The sequence below is a fragment of the Nematostella vectensis genome, chromosome 7 (assembly GCF_932526225.1).
Source record: "Nematostella vectensis chromosome 7, jaNemVect1.1, whole genome shotgun sequence".
Classification (NCBI taxonomy): Eukaryota; Metazoa; Cnidaria; class Anthozoa; order Actiniaria; family Edwardsiidae; genus Nematostella; species Nematostella vectensis.
Window position 1 is genome coordinate 17013454 of NC_064040.1, and position 24639 is coordinate 17038092.

Consider the following 24639-nt stretch of genomic DNA (forward strand, 5'->3'; position numbering starts at 1 on the left):
TGTATTCAAAGAATGACAAAGGTTATTTTTCATAAAAAGACTTATTTAGTTGCATTTGTCTTTATTTCACTTTTTATTTCATTTTTGATAGTTTTGAAACAGCTGGTCATTAAAAAAAAAGCATTTTCATAAAATCAGTCGTCAATATTCCTCTTTTGGAACCGGGGTTTCAGTCAGTATTCCCAAATGCCAACACCTCTTTGTAAGTAAGTGTCTCAGTGATTACCGAATTGTAATCTTCGGTCATTTTTATTGATGCTACACTGATGAACCAGCTGATGAAAAGTTTATTGAGATCTTGAAACACCATTGATAAAACCTGCCACAAATATATTTTTTCATCGTGGCCTGTATTTACGTAACTTGGTTGTCTTGTTTTAACAGACAAAAAAAGGTAATACAAAGGTTGCTTTTGTCCATTTTGATTTTAAGTGTATCTTTCTGTTCTGAAAAGAGGATTAAATAATTAATACAATAATTCCTGTTAGTAAAAAAATAATGCTTTGATAAAAACTGCGTCAATCAGCCCTCTTTGTATCAAAGTCCTGTAATAATGTCAAAAAGTGAATAATAATGTTTAAATGTTTTTTTAATGTCTTATAATAATACACCGCACCAGCTGATAAGCAATTCATTATTACCTTGCAACTTTGATGAAAACATGTACACAAACCTTTAGATCATTGTAAATAAAAGTCATAGCCGGCCCTTGCCTTTGTTTGGAGAACACAATCTTGAATGGATACCGATTGCCAGCTGAAATGATGCCAAATGGTACTTAAAGCGGACGTTTGATGAGAAGATAAAGAGTTACTGGTCAACAAAAGTATAAGCGACCGTTAACTGATACCTGGTGAAGATGAAGTTGCTGACTTGTGTCGGGTTCCTGGCTTGCGCAATGCTGGTCTCTGCCGATGAAGAGGAAATGGCTCTGGTAAATAGCCTTTTTATGGTCCGATACACCAAAACACATATACTTTTTTTTCTGTTCATTTTGCTTAGAGATGTGTTACATATATAGATTCTATATCTGAAAATTTATGTGTTTTTTTTTATTAGAGTAATATCTATCCCTTTTTCATATCCTGCATAATTTAAAAACACATCCATTCCCAGTTTCGTGCCTCAGAACCGTATAAAAGGGTCTTAATTTACGCAGTGGCTATATGTCCGACAGTTGGGAAAGGTCCGATGTTTTATCCGTTAACCGTAAATCAGTCCTTGTTGGATTTCTGTTCGTGTGTCAATAAGAATTTTATTTTCTAGTTTTTATAATTTTGTACTGTATCCGGTCGCGATCTTAAAGTTCCATCAGCTCCACTTACGCCTTTGTTTGTCACCCATTTGATAAAAATGGTGTTATACTTTCTTTATATACTTCTTGTGATGCCTTTTGGAATTGACAATACTAAACTTCTCCTTGTTTCTCCTAGAAATATCTGAACCAGTACAACTACATCTCCAACAGCCGCTCGGGGAATCAGGATGTTGAAACCGCAATCAAGAACTTTCAGCGGTTTGCTGGTCTAGAGGTGACTGGAGAGTTGGACGACGCCACTATCGCACAGATGAAGATGCCTCGATGCGGAGATGCTGACGTGGACGATAATGGAGACCGAGTACGAAGGTAACGTGGGGGAGGGGGGAAACGTGAGCGCAGCTTAAAGAAAGTGAGAGCATTCGAGTGCATTTTTTTTTTTGGGGGGGGGGGGGGGGTGAGGGTAAGGCGGTTAGGGGGTAAGGAGAGATGCAAGTGTGCAGCTGACGGAAGCGTGCGAGCGAAATAGAAGAAGGGAGAGAGGGTTCAATAGGGGGGGTGGGGGGGTTATAGGGATGGGTTGACAAGTGTGTGCGATGATAGCCCACATAGAAATAACTTACTTGCTACCGAGCGCAAGGTCAAGGTTACGTTCAAGGTCAAATTCAAAGTTAACTGTTTCATGGGCACACAGAACACAGTAGGGCAGACAATGGTATATAAGTTGCATTTAAAGTACAAATACAATAACAAATATTCACCCAAGAAGCCGAGGTGTTCAATCAGGATACAGACCGAGTATGCTTCAAGGGGGCTAGGAGTCAGGGTGGAGGAGAGAGAATGTCTTGCGGGAAGTCTGGGAAATGCGCTGTTAAGGAAATAGAGGCCAAAGCTCAGGGGAATGGTCTGGGGTTTACAATATAAAAAAATAATGATTTGTCCCCCTCCAGGTACAAGCTTGGTAGCAAGTGGAATAAGAATGCTCTGAAGTACCATCTGTCTTATGGCAAGGATCTTCCCAACTCTGTACAGGACCGTGTGTTCGAAAAGGCTCTTAAATTCTGGTCTGATGGGTCCGCACTAAGCTTCTCTCGAGTGAGCGATGTGAGCAAGGCAGATCTTAAGATAAGGTAAGTTATATTTTTGTAAATACTAAGATTACCAGAATAGATCTTATAGAAACACCTAGCGCACCTTGCATGACTACTTGTACATAGATTACAGTGTCTTTCTGTAAAAGGGGATTGAGTCCACAGTTACCAAAACACAAACACATATAAAAATACATACATGAAAGTACATACAAGTTTATTATTCGAAAACGTTTGACTCAGCATTCAACTGCGAAGAGAAACTTTAGAAACAACGATTTCTTACGATGGCCGTCAGTTTCTTGCAAACACCCATATCGTGAGGTCGAAATGCGTCACTTCTTATAATGACGCATGCCCTGTTCATCAGCGCGCTATTTTTAAACGTAGCGACAAAAGCTACAGAATTCAATGACATTTTCAAAAAAGTTATATCTTATTGTAAAAAAATCGCATTTGATATTTGTTCTCTTTTACTTGCTAAGTAATTAAAGGAATTCTCTGCCTTATTTGATGTGAACTTAACTTATTTAAGACATTTTCCCGTCATGTCATGAGTGGGTTCGTTGCCCTATTCATACGCGGGATGAATCTTTTTTATAGAATACCAATGAAAAATTCGTACGTCTTGTTGAACTAACACCATTCTAATACCACTTGTTGTGGCTATCTTAGCTTTGGATCTAGGTCACACAATGGGCCCGGTGAGTCCAGGTGCGGCTCTCCGTTTGACGGGCCCGGTAGAGTACTCGCGCATGCGTACTTCCCCTCTAATGGAAGATGTCACTTTGACGAGGACGAGAGGTACACTGATGGGGCCTCCTCGGGCATCAACCTCTTGTGGGTAGCCACTCACGAGTTTGGCCACGCCCTCGGTTTACACCACAGCGACGTGAGAAATGCTGTCATGTACCCATACTATACCGGGTATAAGCCAGGCTTTGGGCTACAGGAAGACGACATTAAAGGCATTCAGGCGCACTACGGTAAGTCATTTTATAGGCGCACTAGGATAAGTCATTTTATAGGCGCACTACGGTAAGTCATTTTATAGGCGCACTACGGTAAGTCATTTTATAGGCGCACTACGGTAAGTCATTTTATAGGCGCACTACAGTAAGTCATTTTATAGGCGCAAGACGGTAAGATATGTTACAGGCTTACTATGGTATAAGATATTTTACAGGCTTACTATACCAATATATTTTACAGGCTTCTTATGGTATAAGATATATAACAGGCTTACTATGGCAAAAGATACATTAAAGGCCTGCTATGGTAAGATATAAGGTATACATATCTTACCATAGCAGGCATTTAATGTATCTTTTGCCATAGTAACCCTGTTATAAGGCGCCAAAATGCCGTGAGGTTGACGATCATATATTATGAATAACAAAGATATCTTGTGATTTTAGAATTGTCAAAAGTATAGTTAAGTATGGTTATTTGTATTGATTTTTTTTTGCACGATAATATTTCAATAAACTGTAAAAGCCATCAAGTCATGTTTAATTCTCTAAGTTCTATAGCTAATATAAATGCCTGCTTTTTTCTGACCGCATACCATGTTTTATAGGTAAGAACGGTAGCGGCGGTTCATGCGAAGATGACTCTCAGTGGGCCAATCACTGCAAAAATTATTGGACAAAATACTGTAGTTATAACAAATTCGTACAGGAGAACTGCAAAAAGACATGCAACAAGTGCTAGGATAGTAAAGGTGAGGAAGGGCATCTTTCAAAGGGTATTGATAGAGTAATTTCTTAAAAGATACTTTAATCATGTTATTTTATAGTGAAAAGGGTAAAGTTTAAGATGGTGTATGCATATAGTTAAAAGAAGATGGATAGGGTGCTTAGGAGTTGGTAAAGGGCCACCTTTTCTAATTCGAACGTGGTATATGAAACACCGCTGTTTTGATGTTTTCTCGTGGTTAAGCCATAGATGACACTTTTTTGTTTTCTTTTCTTTTTTCACAGGTGATGACCGCGCAAGGATGGTGAATCATATTTTGCACTGGAAAAAACAATAAAGATTATTGAGCGAAGCTTCTGTTCTATTTTTTGTAACTACCTAGTACGCCCCATCCTTTAGGCTTGCCATAAATGCTAAAACATAGATAACTACCTAGTACGCCCCATCCGTTAGGCTTGCCATAAATGCTAAAACATAGATACATATGTAGTACGCCCCATCCGTTAGGCTTGCCATAAATGCTAAAACATAGATACATACCTAGTACGCCCCATCCGTTATGCTTGACATAAATGCTAAAACATAGATACATACCTAGTACGCCGCATCGCGTTAGGCTTGCCATAAATGCTAAAACATAGATAACTACCTAGTACGCCCCATCCGTTAGGCTTGACATGAATGCTAAAACATAAATAACTACCTAGTACGCCTCATCCGTTAGGCTTGCCATAAATGCTAAAACATAGATAACTACCTAGTACGCCCCATCCGTTAGGCTCGCCATAAATGCTAAAACATAGATACATACCTGGTACGCCCCATCCGTTAGGCTTGCCATAAATGCTAAGACATAGATAACTACCTAGTACGCCCCATCCGTTAGGCTTGCCATAAATGCTAAAACATAGATAACTACCTAGTACGCCCCATCCGTTAGACTTGCCATAAATGCTAAAAATACATATAGATATAATAATAATAATAATCGTTTATTTCAACGCTATTGCAGCATAAGGGCTGAATTACAGCGCTGTCAGGAACACATAAATATGTACTAAGGGACAAAAAATATATATAACATGGTGAACTCACAGCTAGCGATATCTCATTGTTACAAATGTAATGAAACGTTCAGTTTTTGCTCGACTCCAGTCCATCCTCTCAGTGCCCGATCTGGGGCTGTAACCACGTGATACAATGTTGCTCGACTCCAGTCCATCCTCTCAGTGCCCGATCTGAGGCTGTAACCACGTGATACAATGTTGCCGGAGGGATGCAGGCGCTTAATAGGCTCAAGCTCTTTGGAGCCAGCAATAAACCTCTCGGAAATTTGATCCGTAAGAGAAGACCGGCGGACTGGAGGCCAGACTGGTAGTCGAGTTCTGGGAAAATTATCTTAATGGCTCTTTTTTGTACCCTAAACCTATTTGACCTAAACCTATTTGAAATGTGTCGAACCCTCAGTGCTTCATGGGTATCAAATAATAAAAAAAAAAGCGTAAATAAAATTAAACACGGGTTGAGAAAGCTTTAGCATTCTTTATCTACCCCAAACCCCTTCAACGTTAACCATGAACCACTGCGGGTTACGATGCATTTCGCGGGGGGTGCAACCTTAATTGAAATAGGTGTATTCGTCAAATCCACGTGTACGTAATACGTGTACGTATTCGTCAAATCCACGTGTACGTAATCATGTTTTGGCCGGAAGAGTACACCTTTTCATGTACGGAGAAAAAACAAAATTTGAAGAGGCATAATAATTTTTTTGAGCCCAGCCGGGACGTAAAATTACCCGCGGAGCTGGCATGCTCGAGGGTCCCGCGCTTTTTTACTCGGCCATGAAGCGCTAGCGACGAAAACAAGAAAAACAGGGCAAGAGCGGTAGAAACAGCGACTAATAGGTTAAACTCTGATAATAGACCACGTATTTCCTTATAATTTGGATTAAATGTGCCTTGTTTTCGACGCGCTCTATCTGTTACTGTCAAGTTACGTTGTGTAACCCAAGCTACTATCCCGTGGCACGCGAACAGTCCGACGCACTAGCCGAAACGTGCCCGACGGCCCGACTCATAAAAAAAGAGCTATTTTTTATGAGTTCGGGGTAGTAGCTCGGATTACTTAAAGTCCATATAACCTTTCGGAGTTGATAGACTTTGTCAATCCTTTATATTTTCATCTTCCAAATGAAATGTGGTTCTTATGGACTCTATAAAACACGCGTTCGCGCGAATAACTCAAATCTGTAATATTGGGGTATTTTGGTCAACCTTCGGAAAAAGGCCGTGAACTGAAAGGCCGGGGTCCAGTCATTTGTGACGTAGATCGAGATGTCAACCAAATTACATGAGAAAACATATGCGCGCGCTAAACCGGTTCCCGTCTTCATGTCTTCTTAGTTATTGCTGAAGAACGTTGTGTGGTTACAACTTTTACCGTCATCTTTATATCTCAACCTGGTAGTCAAGTGATTATTTAACTTCAGGAAACAAATCAGCAAAATTTAGCAGATAGTTTTTTAGTCTTTGAATTGTTTTTGCATTGTGCGCGCGCTGCATTCGCAATCAAGAATGACGACATTCTCACGAGCGCGCACTGTTTTCGAAACATACAACAAAACGATGTTTTCTTTTTTCGCATACAATTCTCGACTATAAATTATTCTTCGCTTCATTGTGGGTAGCATTGTAATAGAAAACAATTCACCAATATTTTGTGGCATTGCCGTCTCTGAATTTTAACGGATTTAAGGAAAATACGTTGTTTAAGATTTTCCCGCCAAAACTTGGAATTATTCACTCGATTCAATCTCCTTTTGCGCGGCCAGGAAAATTTTCAAAGATCTGTAGAAAATTCAAAATTTCAATCAAATTTAATTGCCTTTTCAGAATTTGAAAGTTCATCTATGCTTTGTTTTGGCTGATATAAGTGAAAGGTTTTAAGAACTTTAACGTAACTCAACCGGGTTTTCTAATGGAAGGGGAAGAGCGCGTTCGCTGTTCCTACCGCCCTTGACAGGGTGCATGCTGGTCCTCCACTTGCAGTGCATTCTGGGTGCGTTCTTATACACGAGGAATCCGCGCCATCTTGGAAGGTTCACGTTTATCGCACAAACTATTCAGCCAAACCCTTTCAGAATGGCGGACGCGAATGAAACGGTCGGTGAATCTAGTGCAGAGGCATTAACCCAATCAGATACACCCGAAAACCACGAAAATACTGCGCAAAATGGAGAGCATTCATCAGAAAGCCAAGCCGAAGCCACTTCGAGTGGAAGCCATCAGGAGGAATCAAAGCTTTATGTCGGCAATCTGCCCGATGACTGCCAAAAGCACCAGTTACAGGAACTCTTCGCAAAGTACGGCACCGTGTCTCAGTGTGACAGGGTGAAAAACTTCGCTTTTGTGGTGGGTTATTATTTTGGTTATTTTTGTAAGACAGGTCGCTTGATTCACCCCTTGGTCTGACATGGGAACACATGGACACTGCGTATGTTTTTTTTCGGAGTTATTTTTCTTATTTTATAGATTTACACTACGGTTAACTCATTTCATTCTATGGTAAAATGAAAGTTAAAAAAAAACGGTGTCTTAGTGTGCCTGGTTGCTCCTAAACTTTGTTTTGCATTGTTTTACTCGAGACTTGATTCACATGACGATCTTCTACCTAGCGGGAGAAGAGAATGCTAATACTATTGATAGTTCTAAGGAACTATTCACACCATTGTGTAAACTAATTTGTATAGTGCTGTTCTCTACAAGCATTTCAGCCTTTACTATTTACTGTTGATATTTACTGGGGTGTACAATTTCCTTCCTTTTAGCACATGGTTGGTAGGGAAAATGCTGATAATGCGATCAAAGCCTTAGATGACTCTCTGTTTATGGGCACACACATTCAAGTACAGGTCAGTAAGCCAATTTCTCCTGTTAAATATTTCGGCCTTGTCTAAAAACGTGACAGAACATTTAAGTGCTCTGCCAGTGGGTTGGATCTGCAAGTAGCTTTCCTTCTACACACGCTTTTAATACCAGCTGAGCCAAAACTTGGGAGTAAGGAGAGTTTTGAACTGGATCTTTTGTCGTTGAGGACCTAGGCAAAATAATAGACAACCCCCTTTGAAGGGTACTTTTTCCAAAAAAAAAGCATATATGTTTGTCAAGCTTCTTACATCCTTTCTTTGCTTTCAATGGAAGGGTGGTTATTTCTTGGGGGGAATCCTTGACATAATAGGACTTTGTTGATCAGGAAAACAGAGTGGGTCACTTGGGGCAGGACCGACTGTAATCACTTTATTTTTCTGGGGGAACATGTAGTCGCACCTGCCTTTCTTGAGATGTAAGCTTTGGTTTAACTCACTGATGTAAGTTTAATTTTTCCATGGTTTCTTTCAGCATGCCAAGAGTAAGGGAAAGCCTGCAGAGGATGAATGCTTCCACTGTGGAAAATGTGGCCACTGGTAAAAGACAAAATGCAGCTGTTACAGTGAAACCAGGTCAAGCGTCCCCCCCAGATTATTGAATTCATTATTCGAAATGTAATTTGATTTGCAGAGAAGTTTTTTCCCATTCTTGTAACAAGTATTAAAGTAGTCTCTTTCATTTCGTTGCATTCTGTATGATATCTTAACAAAAAGGACAAAATTCCAACTACTGTTTCTAAGCCAAGCAACAGAGAGATTACAAAAGGTTTGTGTGATTGATATTGGTGGTAAATACCTCTCAATTCACATAAAAAAAAAACACAGAAAAGTTCAAGATTATCAAGCTTTGTTTTGGAATTTGAAAACTCATTCATCAAGAATGAAAACTTCTTGGCAAATAATCAAAATAAGATTCCAAATACTGAACTCAATAATGAGCTGTAGGGGGTGCAGGCTTGACTTGGTTTGACGGTAAATGAATAAATAAATAATATTCCATGTCCCCAACTGATGTAATGTTTTGTTTTTGATCCAGGGCCAGGGATTGCCCCAAAAGAAGGTACTAGACATTAATTTATGGCAAGTTTATTAAAGTAGGTTTTCTTATTTGGGAGAACACGTAATCAGGGTTCAATTTTAGGGAACCTCAAATGCACTTGGGTAAGCTGGGTACCGGCATATAATGCTCACCCCAATTCTCGAGGCCTTTTTAAAAAAATAATAATAAAACCCGCATATAATACACACCCCAATAGAAAAAACAAGGAAATGAAAGACAACCAAAAAAGAAACAGAGGTATAGAGAGGAGATTAAATGTTCCGATTCCCAATTATTTTATTACGGTAAATGTTTTTCTACATCTTCTTATTGATTTCCGCTTTTTATCATATTAAGAACAATGGGTTCCACTTATAATGCCCACCCCATTTTTCGAGGTCATTTTGGGATTAAAAAAGTGGGCATTATATGCTGGGAAATACGGTATTGTGTTTTTCTAAAAACAATGTTTTGTTAGAAAGTTAATGCAAGTTAATCTTTTAGTGATGTTGATATGTCTTCACCTTATGTTATACAGTAGCTATCAACCAAGATCATATGGTAGAGATGGAAGATACCACCCATATGGAGGTGGCGGTGGCGGTGGCTATGGTGGTGGTTATGGTGGCGGCGGATATCGAGGTGGATATAGTGGAGGTGGTTATGGTGGTGGTGGCTATGGTAGACCCCCTCCACCAAGGGACTACTACAGAGACCGACCTGGTCCCCCGCGAGACTACCGTGGGCCATCAGGATACAGAAGTCGCAGCCCGGGGTAAGCTGTTCCTCAATAAATTTTGTGTGTGTGTGTGTGACAACAATGACATTTTAGAGACTAATGTAAGTGGTCCCTGAGTAGAATATAGATATATGCAAACTTAGGAGCCATTTTTATTTCTAAGAAAACAGGTGTGGAACTATATATAGATATATAAATAAGATATAAGATAAGTCAAAGAATAATGTACATATTTCTTGACACTTATTAGACCTTTGGGTCTTGAAACAGCCATTTGCCAGTTAATGACAATGTGTAATGAATAAGGTGTATAAACATTGTCAAATAGTGCATCTTCTAATTGTATGACAATCTAACGTACAACAGTCTAACAGATATTGCATTCATACTTTATTCTCACATATTTTTTTCTGTGCAGTTATACTGGCAACTATGAAGGCTATGGTAACAGAGGATACAATGGGCGCAGGTGAGGCATTAGATCAGCTTTCATCCTTGACAAACTACTAATACACACACGTGAATGCACTACATATACCATACAGGCAGAGTTTGGTCGCGTTCCTACACAAATCTCTAGCCTTCTCCACCAATGGACTTTTCTTTCCTAGGTATTAGACATCATCAGTGACTGTTGCATTTCGGGCCAACAAGTTAGTAAGCAGCATCGGAGCTGATTGTATCGTGATCGTCGGGCAAGCGTGAGAATGTCTAACACACCAGCGAACTCAAGGAAATAAAAACTGTTATTTTAACATATTTCTTTTCAGCCAGTAGTGAATGAATGTTGAGACAGACCGTTTTTAATAGAATGTAATCAGCATAGTATAAACACAGCACTGTCGCAGGGCAGAGTATGTTAAGTGTGTCATCAGTTTCAGCATTCTTAATAAAGGGTAAATTTTGCTTCTTTTTGAAATCACTTGTGTACGGATGAAAACACAGCAAAACCATGTGTCCATTAGCATTTAATTGCAGTTCGTGGTGGTCGGATGCAGATCCTGTTTTTACTCGTGAACAGAACGGGCGTGACGTCTTTGCGGTGAATCGGTTCTACAGTGTGAGTAATAGGCCATACGGATTAGAAAAGGCCTCACTCAAAAAGCACTTGAAAATTGCATTGTTCACTTAGTCGAAAACACTAGATAATCGTGCCGTGGAATTTATTTTTAATGTGCCTAATTCTGTCAAACAATGGTTTTCTGGTACTCCTTAATTGAAAGAGAACTTTATTTCTCCTTTATGTGTTGTTTGTTAAGTCTGCCATTTAATATAAATTGATTATTGTTTGTAAAAAAAGAAATGTTTTCTTTTTTTTCACAGGTGAATGTTCAGCTCTCTTATTGACACTTGATGGGATGTGAAATATTCAAGAACTTTTCAGAGTTGCCTTGTAAGTTACATAGTTTTATTGTTCCTGTAATTTTTCAAACTTATAAACACACTTTAATTGTGCATAAGGGGCTGAGACGCTATAGCTTACTGTAAGCTGTGGTTTACAGAAGATAAACATAAGTTACTAAGCTTTTGAAATAGTGCGAGTCTGTGATAGTAGGAGATACTCTTCACTTATTTATTTTTCAACCATTTCTTATATAATAGCAGCATGTCCTTAGTGCAAGAGTTGACTTTACATTAAAGGAGTCATAAGGGTTTCTTCAGGTTTTTATTAAAATACCAAGTGCAGAAAAGCAACCATTTCCATCTGCTGTCCTAGAGAAGCTGTTGATATATATTTTTATCAAATTTGGTAAATGAGGTACTATGTTTTTAGATGTTCATTTGGAGATAATTTAATTTGTCTTTCAATATTAATGGAAACAATAGAAACAACAACAAAGGTGGCTCTGACTACATGCAAAAAAGGTGCATAACTGATGGAGGTATACTTGTGTAACAGCATTGCAATTTGATATTTACTGATTACTGATCTATTTCCAAAGGTTCTTCCAGATCACCTAACAAGGAGGATGATCAAGTCAAGTTCTAAAGAACAAGTAGCAGATGGAGGATGGAGGACAGCAATTTCCACCAGTTCCTATACAATCAAATTCTTGCCAATCCCCTATAGAATCAAAGGCTTGCTTCCCTATAGAATCAAAGGCTTGCCAGTCCCCTATAGAATCAAAGGCTTGCCAATCCCCTATAGAATCAAAGGCTTGCTTCCCTATAGAATCAAAGGATTGCCAATTCCTATACAATCAAAGGCTTGCCAATCCCTATACACCCAAAGGCTTGCCAATCCCATATAGAATCAAAGGCATGCCAATCCCATATAAAATCAAAGGCATGCCAATCCCATATAAAATAAAAGGCATGCCAATCCCATATAGAATCGAAGGCTTGCCAATCCCCTATAGAATCGAAGGCTTGCCAATCCCCTATAGAATCAAAGACTTGCCAATCCCCTATAGAATCAAAGGCATGCCAATCCCCTATAGAATCGAAGGCTTGACAATCCCCTATAGAATCGAAGGCTTGACAATCCCCTATAGAATCTAAGGCATGCCAATCCCCTATAGAATCTAAGGCTTGCCAATCCCCTATAGAATCAAAGGCTTGCCAATCCCCATAGAATCAAAGGCTTGCCAATCCCGTATAGAATCTTAGGCTTGCTAATCCCTATAGAATCAAAGGTTTGCCAACCCAAACACATTCAATCATTAATCAAAGGCTTTTCAATGTTTTCCACGAAAGGCTTATTTTATACTGTTTACTGGCCCACTTCTTCATGACAAAAATTTATGTGCAAATTCATCGATTAATAGTTTATTATTTATTTACATATTTATTAATTTGATTTAATTTATGAATAGATGTTTATAAGCAATAAAATACCAATGCTTTCTCAACACGTGTCCTTTGGTCTGTGTCACCTTATGCTGGTTAACATATGTGCTAGAATTGCTTAACAATTGATATGACCCTTTAGCTACATCAGGTAGAAATAGTCTCCTTCGCAGCCGCTCGTGTCGGAGTCACGCAAAGTTCCCCGCTTGGTGGCTAATTAGGATCTTCAGGAGGGATGCTTCCCAAAGCAGGAAATCCTTTTTATTTTATGCCTTCCCTAGAACTCCAAGTGGGCTTTAACTCCTTTCTTTGAGCGTTTTGTTTATTCCAACATGCAACTAGGGGTATAAAATGCTGTTTTTCCACACATTTGGTTTGGGTAGGTACATGTAAATAACGGCCTTTGAGTCCTGGGTCAGCTAGAACTTTTTTAGCGTAACCGCGCTACAAGGGGCTAAGGACGGCCTTTAATTTTCGGATTTCACGTGGGCCACCACAGGTATTCCAGCTTAAAATCGTAACAAAGTATGGTAAGAGCGCTTTCATTGTATGCGTTATCAAGACCGAGAAACCACCGAAACTGTGTCGGTACCCTGGTTCCAGAGCCTCTAACGTCTATTTAGTGGCCAGGACGAGATCCATATGTTTTGGGTTTCCTGTGAAAGCACAAGCGCGGAAAGCTAGGCACTAATAATGTGAGTCAGCACTCTCGTACGCATGCGCATACAAAATACGAGCCAGCGATAAAAGCCGGTTCAAGAAAGAAAAGTTTACAGAAAAATGGTAAGTTTATGAAAGAAATCATTAATTTTACTCATGTATTACTGTTATAAATGCGATCCTGTGCTTTTTATACGCGATAGTAATGCATCAAATGTCAAATTCACTGTATTTATGCTTTGCGTTTTTGAAATTACGTCTCAAATACAATATCTAGTCATCGTGATTTCTTTGAAAGGAATTCATCGTGCTTGTCAAATAAGCTTACTTATCTCAAATAAAAAATACGCTCACAACATGGTTATTATACAAATAACATTATGTTCTCCACTAGTAGAATTGATCGTGGCTTTTTTAAAGATATCCTTAGCTTTATATTAAGCGTGTTATGTTGGTAAGTCTTGTATTTCCGTCGATTATTTTCTTATATAAAAACTCCATAAATACTGCACTATTCCTTTAAGTTTGAAAAATCCTTTTGCTCACATTACGACTTTTTACACAGGGTCAAAACCAGTCAGGCCCAGGAGGCGGTGGAGCTGGGGACAAGAAAGGAGACAAAGTAAGACAGGGAAATATTATGAAAACGGGATTTTTTTCTGTATTCTTTGTATTTAATTCTTCTCTGGGGTTATATTTCTCCTGTAATAAAGATATAATAATAATATCAGGTCGTCTATACTAGGTGGTTATTTGTGAAAAGGAAAAACTTTTTCCATGTAGTGTCCTGGTTCACCCCGTGTTGTACAGTATATGAAACAGTTGTGTAGACATGAAGATGTGTAGACATGTACTGTATATGTTTGGTTTGAAGCTAGCGGTCGGCATAGGGACACATTAGTCAACCACCAAAAACTTGTCTTTTCCTATTTAACTCATCAAATCTTAGCCTTTTTCCATGTATGACAATTGTGTGACATGGTAGTCCCCTTGTATGATTGTAAAATAATATAATCACGGCCGTAGCCAGAACACTTTGTTCAGGGGGCAGGCCTTGGATATTTCTCTTACAGTATTTGCTTTGGGGGTGGGATACTGTATTTTCCCATTTGTCTTTTGTAAAATTCCTGCTCTACTAATGGGGCAGCCTTCCCTTCTGCTGCTAGCTTGCTACCACCCTGGTCCTTTTTTCATGTATATTAATGCTTGGTATAATGCTTTTTCATTGATTTCTTGTTCTTCAGGACAAAAAGAAAAAGTATGAACCTCCTGTACCATCCCGTGTTGGCAAACGCCAGAAGAAAGCCAAAGGACCAGATGCTGCTAACAAACTTCCAGTCGGTAAGAATAGGTCTCTATTTTTGTAGGGCTTGTGGTTAGGGTGGCAAGTACTAGTCCTAAAACTGAAATCTAAAAAACTTACAAACTTTTTTGGAATCTCAAATTTTTCATTCATTGCATTGTTCACTAATATGTAATATGAAAAGCATGAGAGTCGCTCATTGATGTTTGAACACAAGGTTTCATATATTGTATAATCGGCTTTTACTGAGTATTGTCTTCCCTCCAGCTGTAATTATGACATGATCCCATTCAGTATCCACTTTTTGGGTTGTTTGGAACACAGGGAAAAGGACAGATAGATATAGTTAGGAATATAGGGGGTAATAAAAGGGAAAAGTGAGGGAAATATGGTTGAGGGGGTGAGCTGGCGATGACATTGGGGGAGGGGTGTTCAGATGTTCTTTGTTCTCTTAATAAAGAAGTTTGTTTTATTTATGTTATGGAATCCCTTTTAACAATTATAGATATCCAGATACAAAATAGTTTGAAAAAATAAACTGGCTAGAAAAATTAAAACCCACTAAAAGAATTCAAACCAAAGCACAATGCAGACCACAATAGTTGTTGTTGTGACATGTATTTATTTTGGTTTGCAGTGACACCACACAGAAACTGCCGTCTGAAGCTGCTAAAGCTGGACAGAATTAAAGATTTTCTGCTAATGGAGGAAGAATTCATACAGAACCAAGAACGTCTGAAGCCACAAGAGGAAAAACATGAGGTGGGAGATGGAACATGTGATCTTTTAGGGATGGCCAGCAGAATTACCAAAACAACATAATTCTTTGACTCAAGAAAATACTACTGCAGCCTGCTGGAATAATAGCAGAACTTGCCAAAAATCCTGAATAACTCTTCTGACTCATAAGATATCTATAAAGTCTTTACAAAATCCTGCCTTTTTCCCTCTAATGGATCATCACTTAATTGGAGATCCTGTCTTTCACCCCCACTTGATTTACCTTATACTATTTCAATCTTACATTTTAATTTGATAAAAAGTCACAAGAAGGGCAGGAAGTCCTGATTTTTTTCTTTCACCCCTGTTCAGGAAGAAAGATCTAAAGTGGATGACCTACGTGGAACGCCGATGTCTGTTGGTAACCTGGAGGAGATCATTGATGATAACCATGCCATTGTGTCCACATCTGTCGGCTCTGAACACTATGTCAGTATCCTGTCATTTGTCGACAAGGACTTGCTGGAGCCTGGCTGCACTGTGCTGTTAAACCACAAGGTGGGCTATTAAATCACTAGATGGGCTATTAAAATCACAAGGTTGCCTATTAAATCGCAAAGTGGTCTATTAAAATCACAAGGTGGGCTATTACTAAATCACAAGGTGGGCTATTAAATCACAAGGTAGGCTATTAAAATTACAAGATGGGCTATTAAAATCACAAAGTAAGCTATTAAAATCACAAGGGGGACTTTTAAATCACACAATGGGCTATTAAAATCACAAGGTGGGCTATTAAATCACTAGGTTGGCTATTAAAATTACTAGGTTGGCTATTAAATCACAAGTTGGGCTATTAAATCACTAGATGGGCTATTAAAATCTCAAGGTAGGCTATTGAAATCACAAGATGGGCTATAAAATCACAAGGTGGGTTTTTTAAATATAACAGGGTTCGATTTTACACTAGCTCACTTATAGTCAAGATATAACCTCAAATCACGTACATAAATTCACTGTTTGTTTACTGTATTTTGTTCAGGTACATGATGGCTTTGTCTTTACCAAAAAAAAATAATTTACTGTATGTGTACTGTTTGCTATTCAGGTACACGCTGTGGTGGGTGTTCTATCTGATGATGCTGATCCCATGGTCACTGTCATGAAACTTGAAAAGGCACCACAAGAATCATATGCAGACATTGGTGGACTTGACACACAAATTCAAGAAATTAAGGTACTTACAGTATGGAACAGATTCCTTTGTCAGTGCAAAGGCTAATTTTCTAATGTGAAAGGTCACATTTGTCCTAATGTTTTTCCATGCAACATAAAATAGTTTGGATAAGCAAGATTTTCAATAAAGTTTCATCATACTGTACAGTTCATATATCACAGCAAATCTTCTAATCCTGTAAATACTGGATCTCCATTTCATGGCACTGGCATCGTTTGAGTTTTCACACCCTGCGCACTCCGCTGCGTACGGGCCTGCAGCTGGTGTTGACATGTGTTTTATTGGAATGGAATGCATGCTCCTTCATTGCTCAGTTTATCAGACTGTGATTTTCATTGTTGCTTAATTTATCGTTACAACTTTTATCATTGCTAAATTAATCATTCTCATGATCATTGCTATTAAATTTATCATTGTTGCAACTTTTATCATTACTAAATTTATCATTATTGTGATTTTCGTCATTGCATAATACATCATTATTGTGATTTTATCATTACTAAGTGTATCATTATTGCGATTTTATCATTACTAAGTGTATCATTATTGCGATTTTCCTTCAGGAATCAGTGGAGCTCCCTCTTACCCACCCCGAATTGTATGAAGAAATGGGGATCAAACCGCCTAAGGGTGTCATCTTATACGGCCAGCCCGGTACCGGGAAGACACTCCTGGCTAAGGCGGTCGCTAACCAGACCTCTGCTACTTTCCTCCGTGTAGTAGGATCTGAACTTATACAAAAATATCTGGTAGGTTAACAAGCAACAAAATTAAGGTCTATTTTCTGACCTTCCTGACCAGGTTGTTTTGTTTTGGTTTTAAATTTTTGTGACTTTGAAAAGTATAACATTCCCTGTATTGGTTGATACTTTAGAAGCTTAACTGAGTCATTTTTATTTGAAGATGGGTTAAATTTTACAGTTATTTTAACAGATTTAGCTCACTCCTGATGTTGTATTTCTCTGTTTACCTGGTACCTAGGGTGATGGGCCCAAGCTGGTGCGTGAGATGTTTAGAGTAGCTGAGGAGCATGCCCCATCTATTGTATTTATTGATGAGATTGATGCTATTGGTACCAAAAGGTAGAGTCTTTATGATATTGTATTTATTGATGAGATTGATGTTATTGGTACCAAAAGGTAGAGTCTTTATGATATTGTATGTATTGATGAGATTGATGTTATTGGTACCAAAAGGTATAGTCTTTATGATATTGTATTTATTGATGAGATTGATGCTATTGGTACCAAAAGGTATAGTCTTTATGATATTTTATTTATTGATGAGATTGATGCTATTGGTACCAAAAGGTAGAGTCTTTATGATATTTTATTTATTGATGAGATTGATGCTATTGGTACCAAAAGGTAGAGTCTTTATGATACTGTATTTATTGATGAGATTGATGCTATTGGTACCAAAAGGTAGAGTCTTTATGATATTTTATTTATTGATGAGATTGATGCTATTGGTACCATAAGGTAGAGTCTTTATGATATTGTATTTATTGATGAGATTGATGCTATTGGTACCAAAAGGTAGAGTCTTTATGATATTGTATTTATTGATGAGATTGATGCTATTGGTACCAAAAGGTAGAGTCTTTATGATATTTTATTTATTGATGAGATTGATGCTATTGGTACCAAAAGGTAGAGTCTTTATGATATTGTATTTATTGATGAGATTGATGCTATTGGTACCAAAAGGTAGAGTCTTTATGATATTGTATTTATTGATGAGATTGATGCTATTGGTACCAAAAGGTAGAGTCTTTATGATATTGTATTTAATGATGAGATTGATGCTATTGGTACCAAAAGGTAGAGTCTTTATGATATTGTATTTATTGATGAGATTGATGCTATTGGTACCAAAAGGTAGAGTCTTTATGATATTGTATGTATTGATGAGATTGATGCTATTGGTACCAAAAGGTAGAGTCTTTATGATATTGTATTTATTGATGAGATTGATGCTATTGGTACCAAAAGGTAGAGTCTTCATGATATTGTATTTATTGATGAGATTGATGCTATTGGTACCAAAAGGTAGAGTCTTTATGATATTGTATTTATTGATGAGATTGATGCTATTGGTACCAAAAGGTAGAGTCTTTATGATATTGTATTTAATGATGAGATTGATGCTATTGGTACCATAAGGTAGAGTCTTTATGATATTGTATTTATTGATGAGATTGATGCTATTGGTACCAAAAGGTAGAGTCTTTATGATATTGTATTTATTGATGAGATTGATGCTATTGGTACCAAAAGGTAGAGTCTTTATGATATTTTATTTATTGATGAGATTGATGCTATTGGTACCAAAAGGTAGAGTCTTTATGATATTGTATTTATTGATGAGATTGATGCTATTGGTACCAAAAGGTAGAGTCTTTATGATATTGTATTTATTGATGAGATTGATGCTATTGGTACCAAAAGGTAGAGTCTTTATGATATTGTATTTAATGATGAGATTGATGCTATTGGTACCAAAAGGTAGAGTCTTTATGATATTGTATTTATTGATGAGATTGATGCTATTGGTACCAAAAGGTAGAGTCTTTATGATATTGTATGTATTGATGAGATTGATGCTATTGGTACCAAAAGGTAGAGTCTTTATGATATTGTATTTATTGATGAGATTGATGCTATTGGTACCAAAAGGTAGAGTCTTCATGATATTTTATTTATTGATGAGATTGATGCTATTGGTACCAAAAGGTAGAGTCTTTATGATACTGTATTTATTGATGAGATTGATGCTATTGGTACCAAAAGGTAGAGTCTTTATGATATTGTATTTAATGATGAGATTGATGCTATTAGTACCAAAAGGTAGAGTCTTCATGATACTGTATTCAGAATGACTTGTTTTTTACAGGTACGACTCTAATTCAGGCGGAGAGAGGGAGATTCAACGTACTATGTTAGAACTTCTTAACCAACTGGATGGCTTTGATTCTAAAGGCGATGTCAAGGTACATACATAAAAGCCTGTTGTTCCTAATAAGTGGCTGTGGATGATAGTGGTGTTTATTGGGGGATTGTTTGTTGGATATGGTGTGACGGAGAGTAAACATCTATGGCTGTGAGTTCGACCATTTCTGCTGCTTTAAGACAGCTCGGAGGGGATTTCTGCAATTTTAAATGCTAAAAGAATTATTTATTCCAGGTCATTATGGCTACAAACCGAATAGAGACACTTGACCCTGCACTCATCCGGCCAGGTAATGATTTGTGATGCTGGTACTCGTCAGGCCAGGTAATGATTTGTGATGCTAGTACTCATAAGGCCAGGTAATGATTTGTGATGCTGGTACTTATCCGGCCAGGTAATGATTTGTGATACTGGTACTCATAAGGCCAGGTGATGATTTATGATGCTGGTACTCATCAGGCCAGGTAATGATTTATGATGCTGGTACTCATCCGGCCAGGCAATGATTTGTGATGCTGGTACTCATCAGGCCAGGTAATGATTTATGATGCTGGTACTCATCCGGCCAGGCAATGATTTGTAATGCTGGTACTCATCAGGCCAGGTAATGATTTGTGATGCTGGTACTCATAAGGCCAGGTAATGATTTGTGATACTGGTACTCATCAGGCCAGGTAATGATTTGTGATGCTGGTACTCATAAGGCCAGGTAATGATTTGTGATGCTGGTACTCATAAGGCCAGGTAATGATTTGTGATGCTGGTACTCATAAGGCCAGGTAATGACTTGTGATGCTAGTACTCATAAGGCCAGGGAATGATTTGTGATACTGGTACTCATAAGGCCAGGTAATGATTTGTGATGCTGGTACTCATAAGGCCAGGTAATGATTTGTGATGCTGGTACTCATAAGGCCAGGTAATGATTTGTGATGCTGGTACTCATCAGGCCAGGTAATGATTTGTGATACTGGTACTCATAAGGCCAGGGTTGTTTTGTGATACTGGTACTCATAAGGCCAGGTAATGATTTGTGATACTGGTACTCATAAGGCCAGGTAATGATTTGTGATGCTGGTACTCATAAGGCCAGGTAATGATTTGTGATGCTGGTACTCATAAGGCCAGGTAATGACTTGTGATGCTAGTACTCATAAGGCCAGGGAATGATTTGTGATACTGGTACTCATAAGGCCAGGTAATGATTTGTGATGCTGGTACTCATAAGGCCAGGTAATGATTTGTGATGCTGGTACTCATAAGGCCAGGTAATGATTTGTGATGCTGGTACTCATCAGGCCAGGTAATGATTTGTGATACTGGTACTCATAAGGCCAGGGTTGTTTTGTGATACTGGTACTCATAAGGCCAGGTAATGATTTGTGATACTGGTACTCATAAGGCCAGGTAATGATTTGTGATGCTGGTACTCATAAGGCCAGGTAATGATTTGTGATGCTGGTACTCATAAGGCCAGGTAATGATTTGTGATACTGGTACTCATAAGGCCAGGTAATGATTTGTGATACTGGTACTCATCCGGCCAGGTGATGATTTGTGATGCTGGTACTCATAAGGCCAGGTAATGATTTGTGATACTGGTACTCATCCGGCCAGGTAATGATTTGTGATACTGGTACTCATCCGGCCAGGTGATGATTTGTGATGCTGGTACTCATAAGGCCAGGTAATGATTTGTGATGCTAGTACTCATAAGGCCAGGTAATAATTTGTGATACTGGTACTCATAAGGCCAGGTAATGATTTGTGATACTGGTACTCATAAGGCCAGGTAATGATTTGTGATACTGGTACTTATAAGGCCAGGGATGATTTGTGATACTGGTACTCATAAGGCCAGGTAATGATTTCTGATACTGGTACTCATAAGGCCAGGTAATGATTTGTGATGCTGGTACTCATAAGGCCAGGTAATGATTTCTGATACTGGTACTCATAAGGCCAGGTAATGATTTGTGATACTGGTACTCATAAGGCCAGGTAATGATTTGTGATACTGGTACTCATAAGGCCAGGTGATGATTTATGATGCTGGTACTCATCAGGCCAGGTAATGATTTATGATGCTGGTACTCATCCGGCCAGGCAATGATTTGTGATGCTGGTACTCATCAGGCCAGGGATGATTTGTGATACTGGTACTCATAAGGCCAGGTAATGATTTGTGATGCTGGTACTCATAAGGCCAGGTAATGATTTGTGATACTGGTACTCATAAGGCCAGGTAATGATTTGTGATACTGGTACTCATAAGGCCAGGTAATGATTTGTGATAATGGTACTCATAAGGCCAGGTAATGATTTGTGATGCTGGTACTCATAAGGCCAGGTAATGATTTGTGATACTGGTACTCATAAGGCCAGGGATGATTTGTGATACTGGTACTCATAAGGCCAGGTAATGATTTGTGATGCTAGTACTCATAAGGCCAGGTAATGATTTGTAATACTGGTACTCATAAGGCCAGAAATGATTTGTGATACTGGTACTCATAAGGCTAGGTTATGATTTCTGATACTGGTACGCATAAGGCCAGGTAATGATTTGTGATGCTGGTACTCATCCGGCCAGGTAATGATTTGTGATACTGGTACTCATAAGGCCAGGTAATGATTTGTGATAATGGTACTCATAAGGCCAGGTAATGATTTGTGATGCTGGTACTCATCAGGCCAGGTAATGATTTGTGATACTGGTACTCATTAGGCCAGGTATTGATTTGTGATGCTAGTACTCATCAGGCCAGGTAATGATTTGTGATGCTGGTACTCATCAGGCCAGGTATTGATTTGTGATGCTAGTATGTTTTTGCACAAACCAGTCTGGTTCTTTAGTTGACTGACCATTGTCTTCAGGGCCTGCTGTCACAGGTCACCCCGAATAACACATTTTGAAGGCTTTCCGGTTACCCTGAATAACACATTTTGAAGGCTTTCCGGTTACCCTGAATAACACATTTTGAAGGCTTTCCGGTTACCCTGAATAACACATTTCGAAGGCGGCAAGAGTTATCTCAAATGTAGAGCTTTTTTAAAAAATCTAAAAACACTTTATTTCCTCCACACCTTCCCCCCCACACACACACACTCATTCTTTGTCAGCACGTGGGTCCGATTTGTGTGACTTTTTATTTTTATGGCCTATTAAACCCTATGCAAATAAAATGTTAACTCAGTAGCGTAATCTGCTTTAATTCTCAGTTTTATTTAACTTTCTCCAGGTCGTATTGACCGCAAGATTGAGTTCCCCATGCCGGATGAGAAAACCAAGCGGCGAATCTTCAATATCCACACCCAGCGTATGACCCTGGCCGAAGACGTCAACCTCGAAGAGTTCATCATGGCCAAGGACGACTTGTCAGGGGCCGACATCAAGGTAGCGCCTAGCAAGTCTAGTGGTATCCTGTAAGCAGAGCTTTCCCCTTGCGCCTTCACTACCGCCATCGCGCGCGAATAGCACTGTCGGTTGTGTGAGGGTTTCCGAAAGATTTTGCTCTTTTTAAAGCGTGCGTCTCGAAGCTGTTTTCATGTTCGAGTCATAATGTGTTTTTTGTATTTAACGTAAAAAAAACTCTCTAGAGGATGGCGAGCCTTTATCTCGAAAAGAGGCTCTTGGATATTGTAAATATCATCTCGCGAAGAGACCCACTTTGTGTGTTCTATTTTCGTAATCACCGAACTTCTCTTAAAAAAGTAACAACTTGTACGGTATTCGTTGGGCAGTTGAGAAAGCTCCCCGAGCCTATATCTTTTGCATTTGAAGTTCGTTACATAGGGAGATGAATAAGGTTGTCTTATGGTCCCTTTTTACGCTGATGATGGTGTGTACAAAACCAAAGCAGACCTAGTTCAGCTGTCTGCGATTGGAGCTCAATGTCAAAACTCTCACTTTATTCCATTTCTTGTCTTAGGCCATCTGCACAGAGGCTGGTTTGATGGCACTCCGAGAGCGAAGAATGAAAGTCACCAACGAGGATTTCAAGAAGTCTAAAGAGAATGTGTTGTACCGCAAGAACGAGGGCACTCCGGAGGGACTGTACCTCTAGAACCCCTCCCTCCCCCCAAAGAGAATGTGTTGTTCCGCAAAAACGAGACCGCTCCGGAAGGACTGTACCTCTAGTACCCCCCCCTCCTCGCCGTCCCATGTCATATAGAACAAATAATAAAGAGTTCAATAAAAACAATATCTGGTTGTTTGTATTATTGGACTGTGGTTGGAGAAGATCGTTCAAGGAGATTTTTATGGGAAGGTGGAAACCCTTCCCCGCCATGTGTAGTTCGACCGGATATGCCTTGTAGTACCTGACACACACTTTGTAGTACCTGACGCACACTTTGTAGTACCTGACGCACACTTTGTAGTACCTGACGCACACTTTGTAATACCTGATGCACACTTTGTAATACTTGACACACTTTGTAGTACCTGACGCACACTTTGTAGTACCTGACGCACACTTTGTAGTACCTGACGCACACTTTGTAGTACCTGACGCACACTTTGTAGTACCTGACGCACACTTTGTAGTACCTGACGCACACTTTGTAGTACCTCACGCACACTTTGTAGTACCTCACGCACACTTTGTAGTACCTGACGCACACTTTGTAATACATGACGCACACTTTGTAATACTTGACGCACACTTTGTAATACATGACGCACACTTTGTAATACCTGACGCACACTTTGTAATACCTGACGCACACTTTGTAATACCTGACGCACACTTTGTAATACCTGACGCACACTTTGTAATACCTGACGCACACTTTGTAGTACCTGACGCACACTTTGTAATACATGACGCACACTTTGTAATACCTGACGCACACTTTGTAATACTTGACACACTTTGTAGTACCTGACGCACACTTTGTAGTACCTGACGCACACTTTGTAGTACCTGACGCACACTTTGTAGTACCTGACGCACACTTTGTAGTACCTGACGCACACTTTGTAGTACCGACGCACACTTTGTAGTACCTGACGCACACTTTGTAGTACCTGACGCACACTTTGTAGTACCTGACGCACACTTTGTAGTACCTGACGCACACTTTGTAGTACCTGACGCACACTTTGTAGTACCTGACGCACACTTTGTAGTACCTGACGCACACTTTGTAGTACCTGACGCACACTTTGTAGTACCTGACGCACACTTTGTAGTACCTGACGCACACTTTGTAGTACCTG

General features: G+C 39.1%; 3 protein-coding genes across 6 annotated transcripts; all 3 read left to right on the top strand.

Moving 5' to 3' along the window:
• Nucleotides 1-776: 776 nt before the first annotated feature.
• Nucleotides 777-4088, top strand: LOC5500606 (matrilysin). Its single transcript, XM_048730470.1, has 5 exons — nt 777-934; nt 1434-1627; nt 2209-2388; nt 3025-3335; nt 3929-4088. The coding sequence occupies exons 1-5, from the start codon at nt 860-862 to the stop codon at nt 4060-4062; spliced, it is 894 nt and encodes a 297-aa protein (XP_048586427.1). The 5' UTR covers nt 777-859; the 3' UTR covers nt 4063-4088.
• Nucleotides 4089-7093: 3005 nt separating this feature from the next.
• On the top strand, nt 7094-12601 carry LOC5500605 (RNA-binding protein 4.1). Of its 4 annotated transcripts, XM_001621980.3 has the most exons (9): nt 7095-7460; nt 7877-7960; nt 8448-8512; nt 9012-9035; nt 9553-9789; nt 10172-10222; nt 10732-10813; nt 11077-11146; nt 11697-12601. In XM_001621980.3, exons 1-8 carry the CDS (start codon nt 7191-7193, stop codon nt 11098-11100), a joined length of 837 nt encoding a protein of 278 aa, XP_001622030.1. In that variant the 5' UTR covers nt 7095-7190; the 3' UTR covers nt 11101-11146; nt 11697-12601. The 4 variants fall into 4 exon arrangements, 3 of the variants coding, with proteins under 3 accessions (XP_048586175.1, XP_001622030.1, XP_032224888.1); XR_004292225.2 differs by lacking the exon at nt 10732-10813 and having other exon boundaries at nt 7097-7460; XM_048730218.1 differs by lacking the exons at nt 11077-11146; nt 11697-12601 and having other exon boundaries at nt 7094-7460; nt 10732-11031.
• A 624-nt stretch (nt 12602-13225) lies between these two features.
• On the top strand, nt 13226-23620 carry LOC5500604 (26S proteasome regulatory subunit 4). The gene is made up of 12 exons (XM_048730217.1): nt 13226-13326; nt 13769-13825; nt 14448-14544; nt 15144-15268; nt 15599-15784; nt 16335-16463; nt 17027-17212; nt 17445-17545; nt 19359-19455; nt 19650-19704; nt 22658-22812; nt 23348-23620. The coding sequence occupies exons 1-12, from the start codon at nt 13324-13326 to the stop codon at nt 23480-23482; spliced, it is 1326 nt and encodes a 441-aa protein (XP_048586174.1). The 5' UTR covers nt 13226-13323; the 3' UTR covers nt 23483-23620.
• Nucleotides 23621-24639: the final 1019 nt, after the last annotated feature.

What these genes read in the sequence shown, in the direction of transcription:
- LOC5500606 (XM_048730470.1), top strand. Translation starts at nt 860, where the DNA reads ATGAAGTTGCTGACTTGTGTCGGGTTCCTGGCTTGCGCAATGCTGGTC. An exon ending in AAGGCAGATCTTAAGATAAG is followed by an intron (nt 2,389 to 3,024) that starts GTAAGTTATATT and finishes TGGCTATCTTAG; the next exon opens with CTTTGGATCTAGGTCACACA. An exon ending in AGGCATTCAGGCGCACTACG is followed by an intron (nt 3,336 to 3,928) that starts GTAAGTCATTTT and finishes CATGTTTTATAG; the next exon opens with GTAAGAACGGTAGCGGCGGT.
- LOC5500605 (XM_048730218.1), top strand. Translation starts at nt 7,191, where the DNA reads ATGGCGGACGCGAATGAAACGGTCGGTGAATCTAGTGCAGAGGCATTA. An exon ending in GCACACACATTCAAGTACAG is followed by an intron (nt 7,961 to 8,447) that starts GTCAGTAAGCCA and finishes GGTTTCTTTCAG; the next exon opens with CATGCCAAGAGTAAGGGAAA. An exon ending in AGGGATTGCCCCAAAAGAAG is followed by an intron (nt 9,036 to 9,552) that starts GTACTAGACATT and finishes TATGTTATACAG; the next exon opens with TAGCTATCAACCAAGATCAT.
- LOC5500604 (XM_048730217.1), top strand. An exon ending in CACAAGAGGAAAAACATGAG is followed by an intron (nt 15,269 to 15,598) that starts GTGGGAGATGGA and finishes ACCCCTGTTCAG; the next exon opens with GAAGAAAGATCTAAAGTGGA. An exon ending in CCCTGCACTCATCCGGCCAG is followed by an intron (nt 19,705 to 22,657) that starts GTAATGATTTGT and finishes AACTTTCTCCAG; the next exon opens with GTCGTATTGACCGCAAGATT.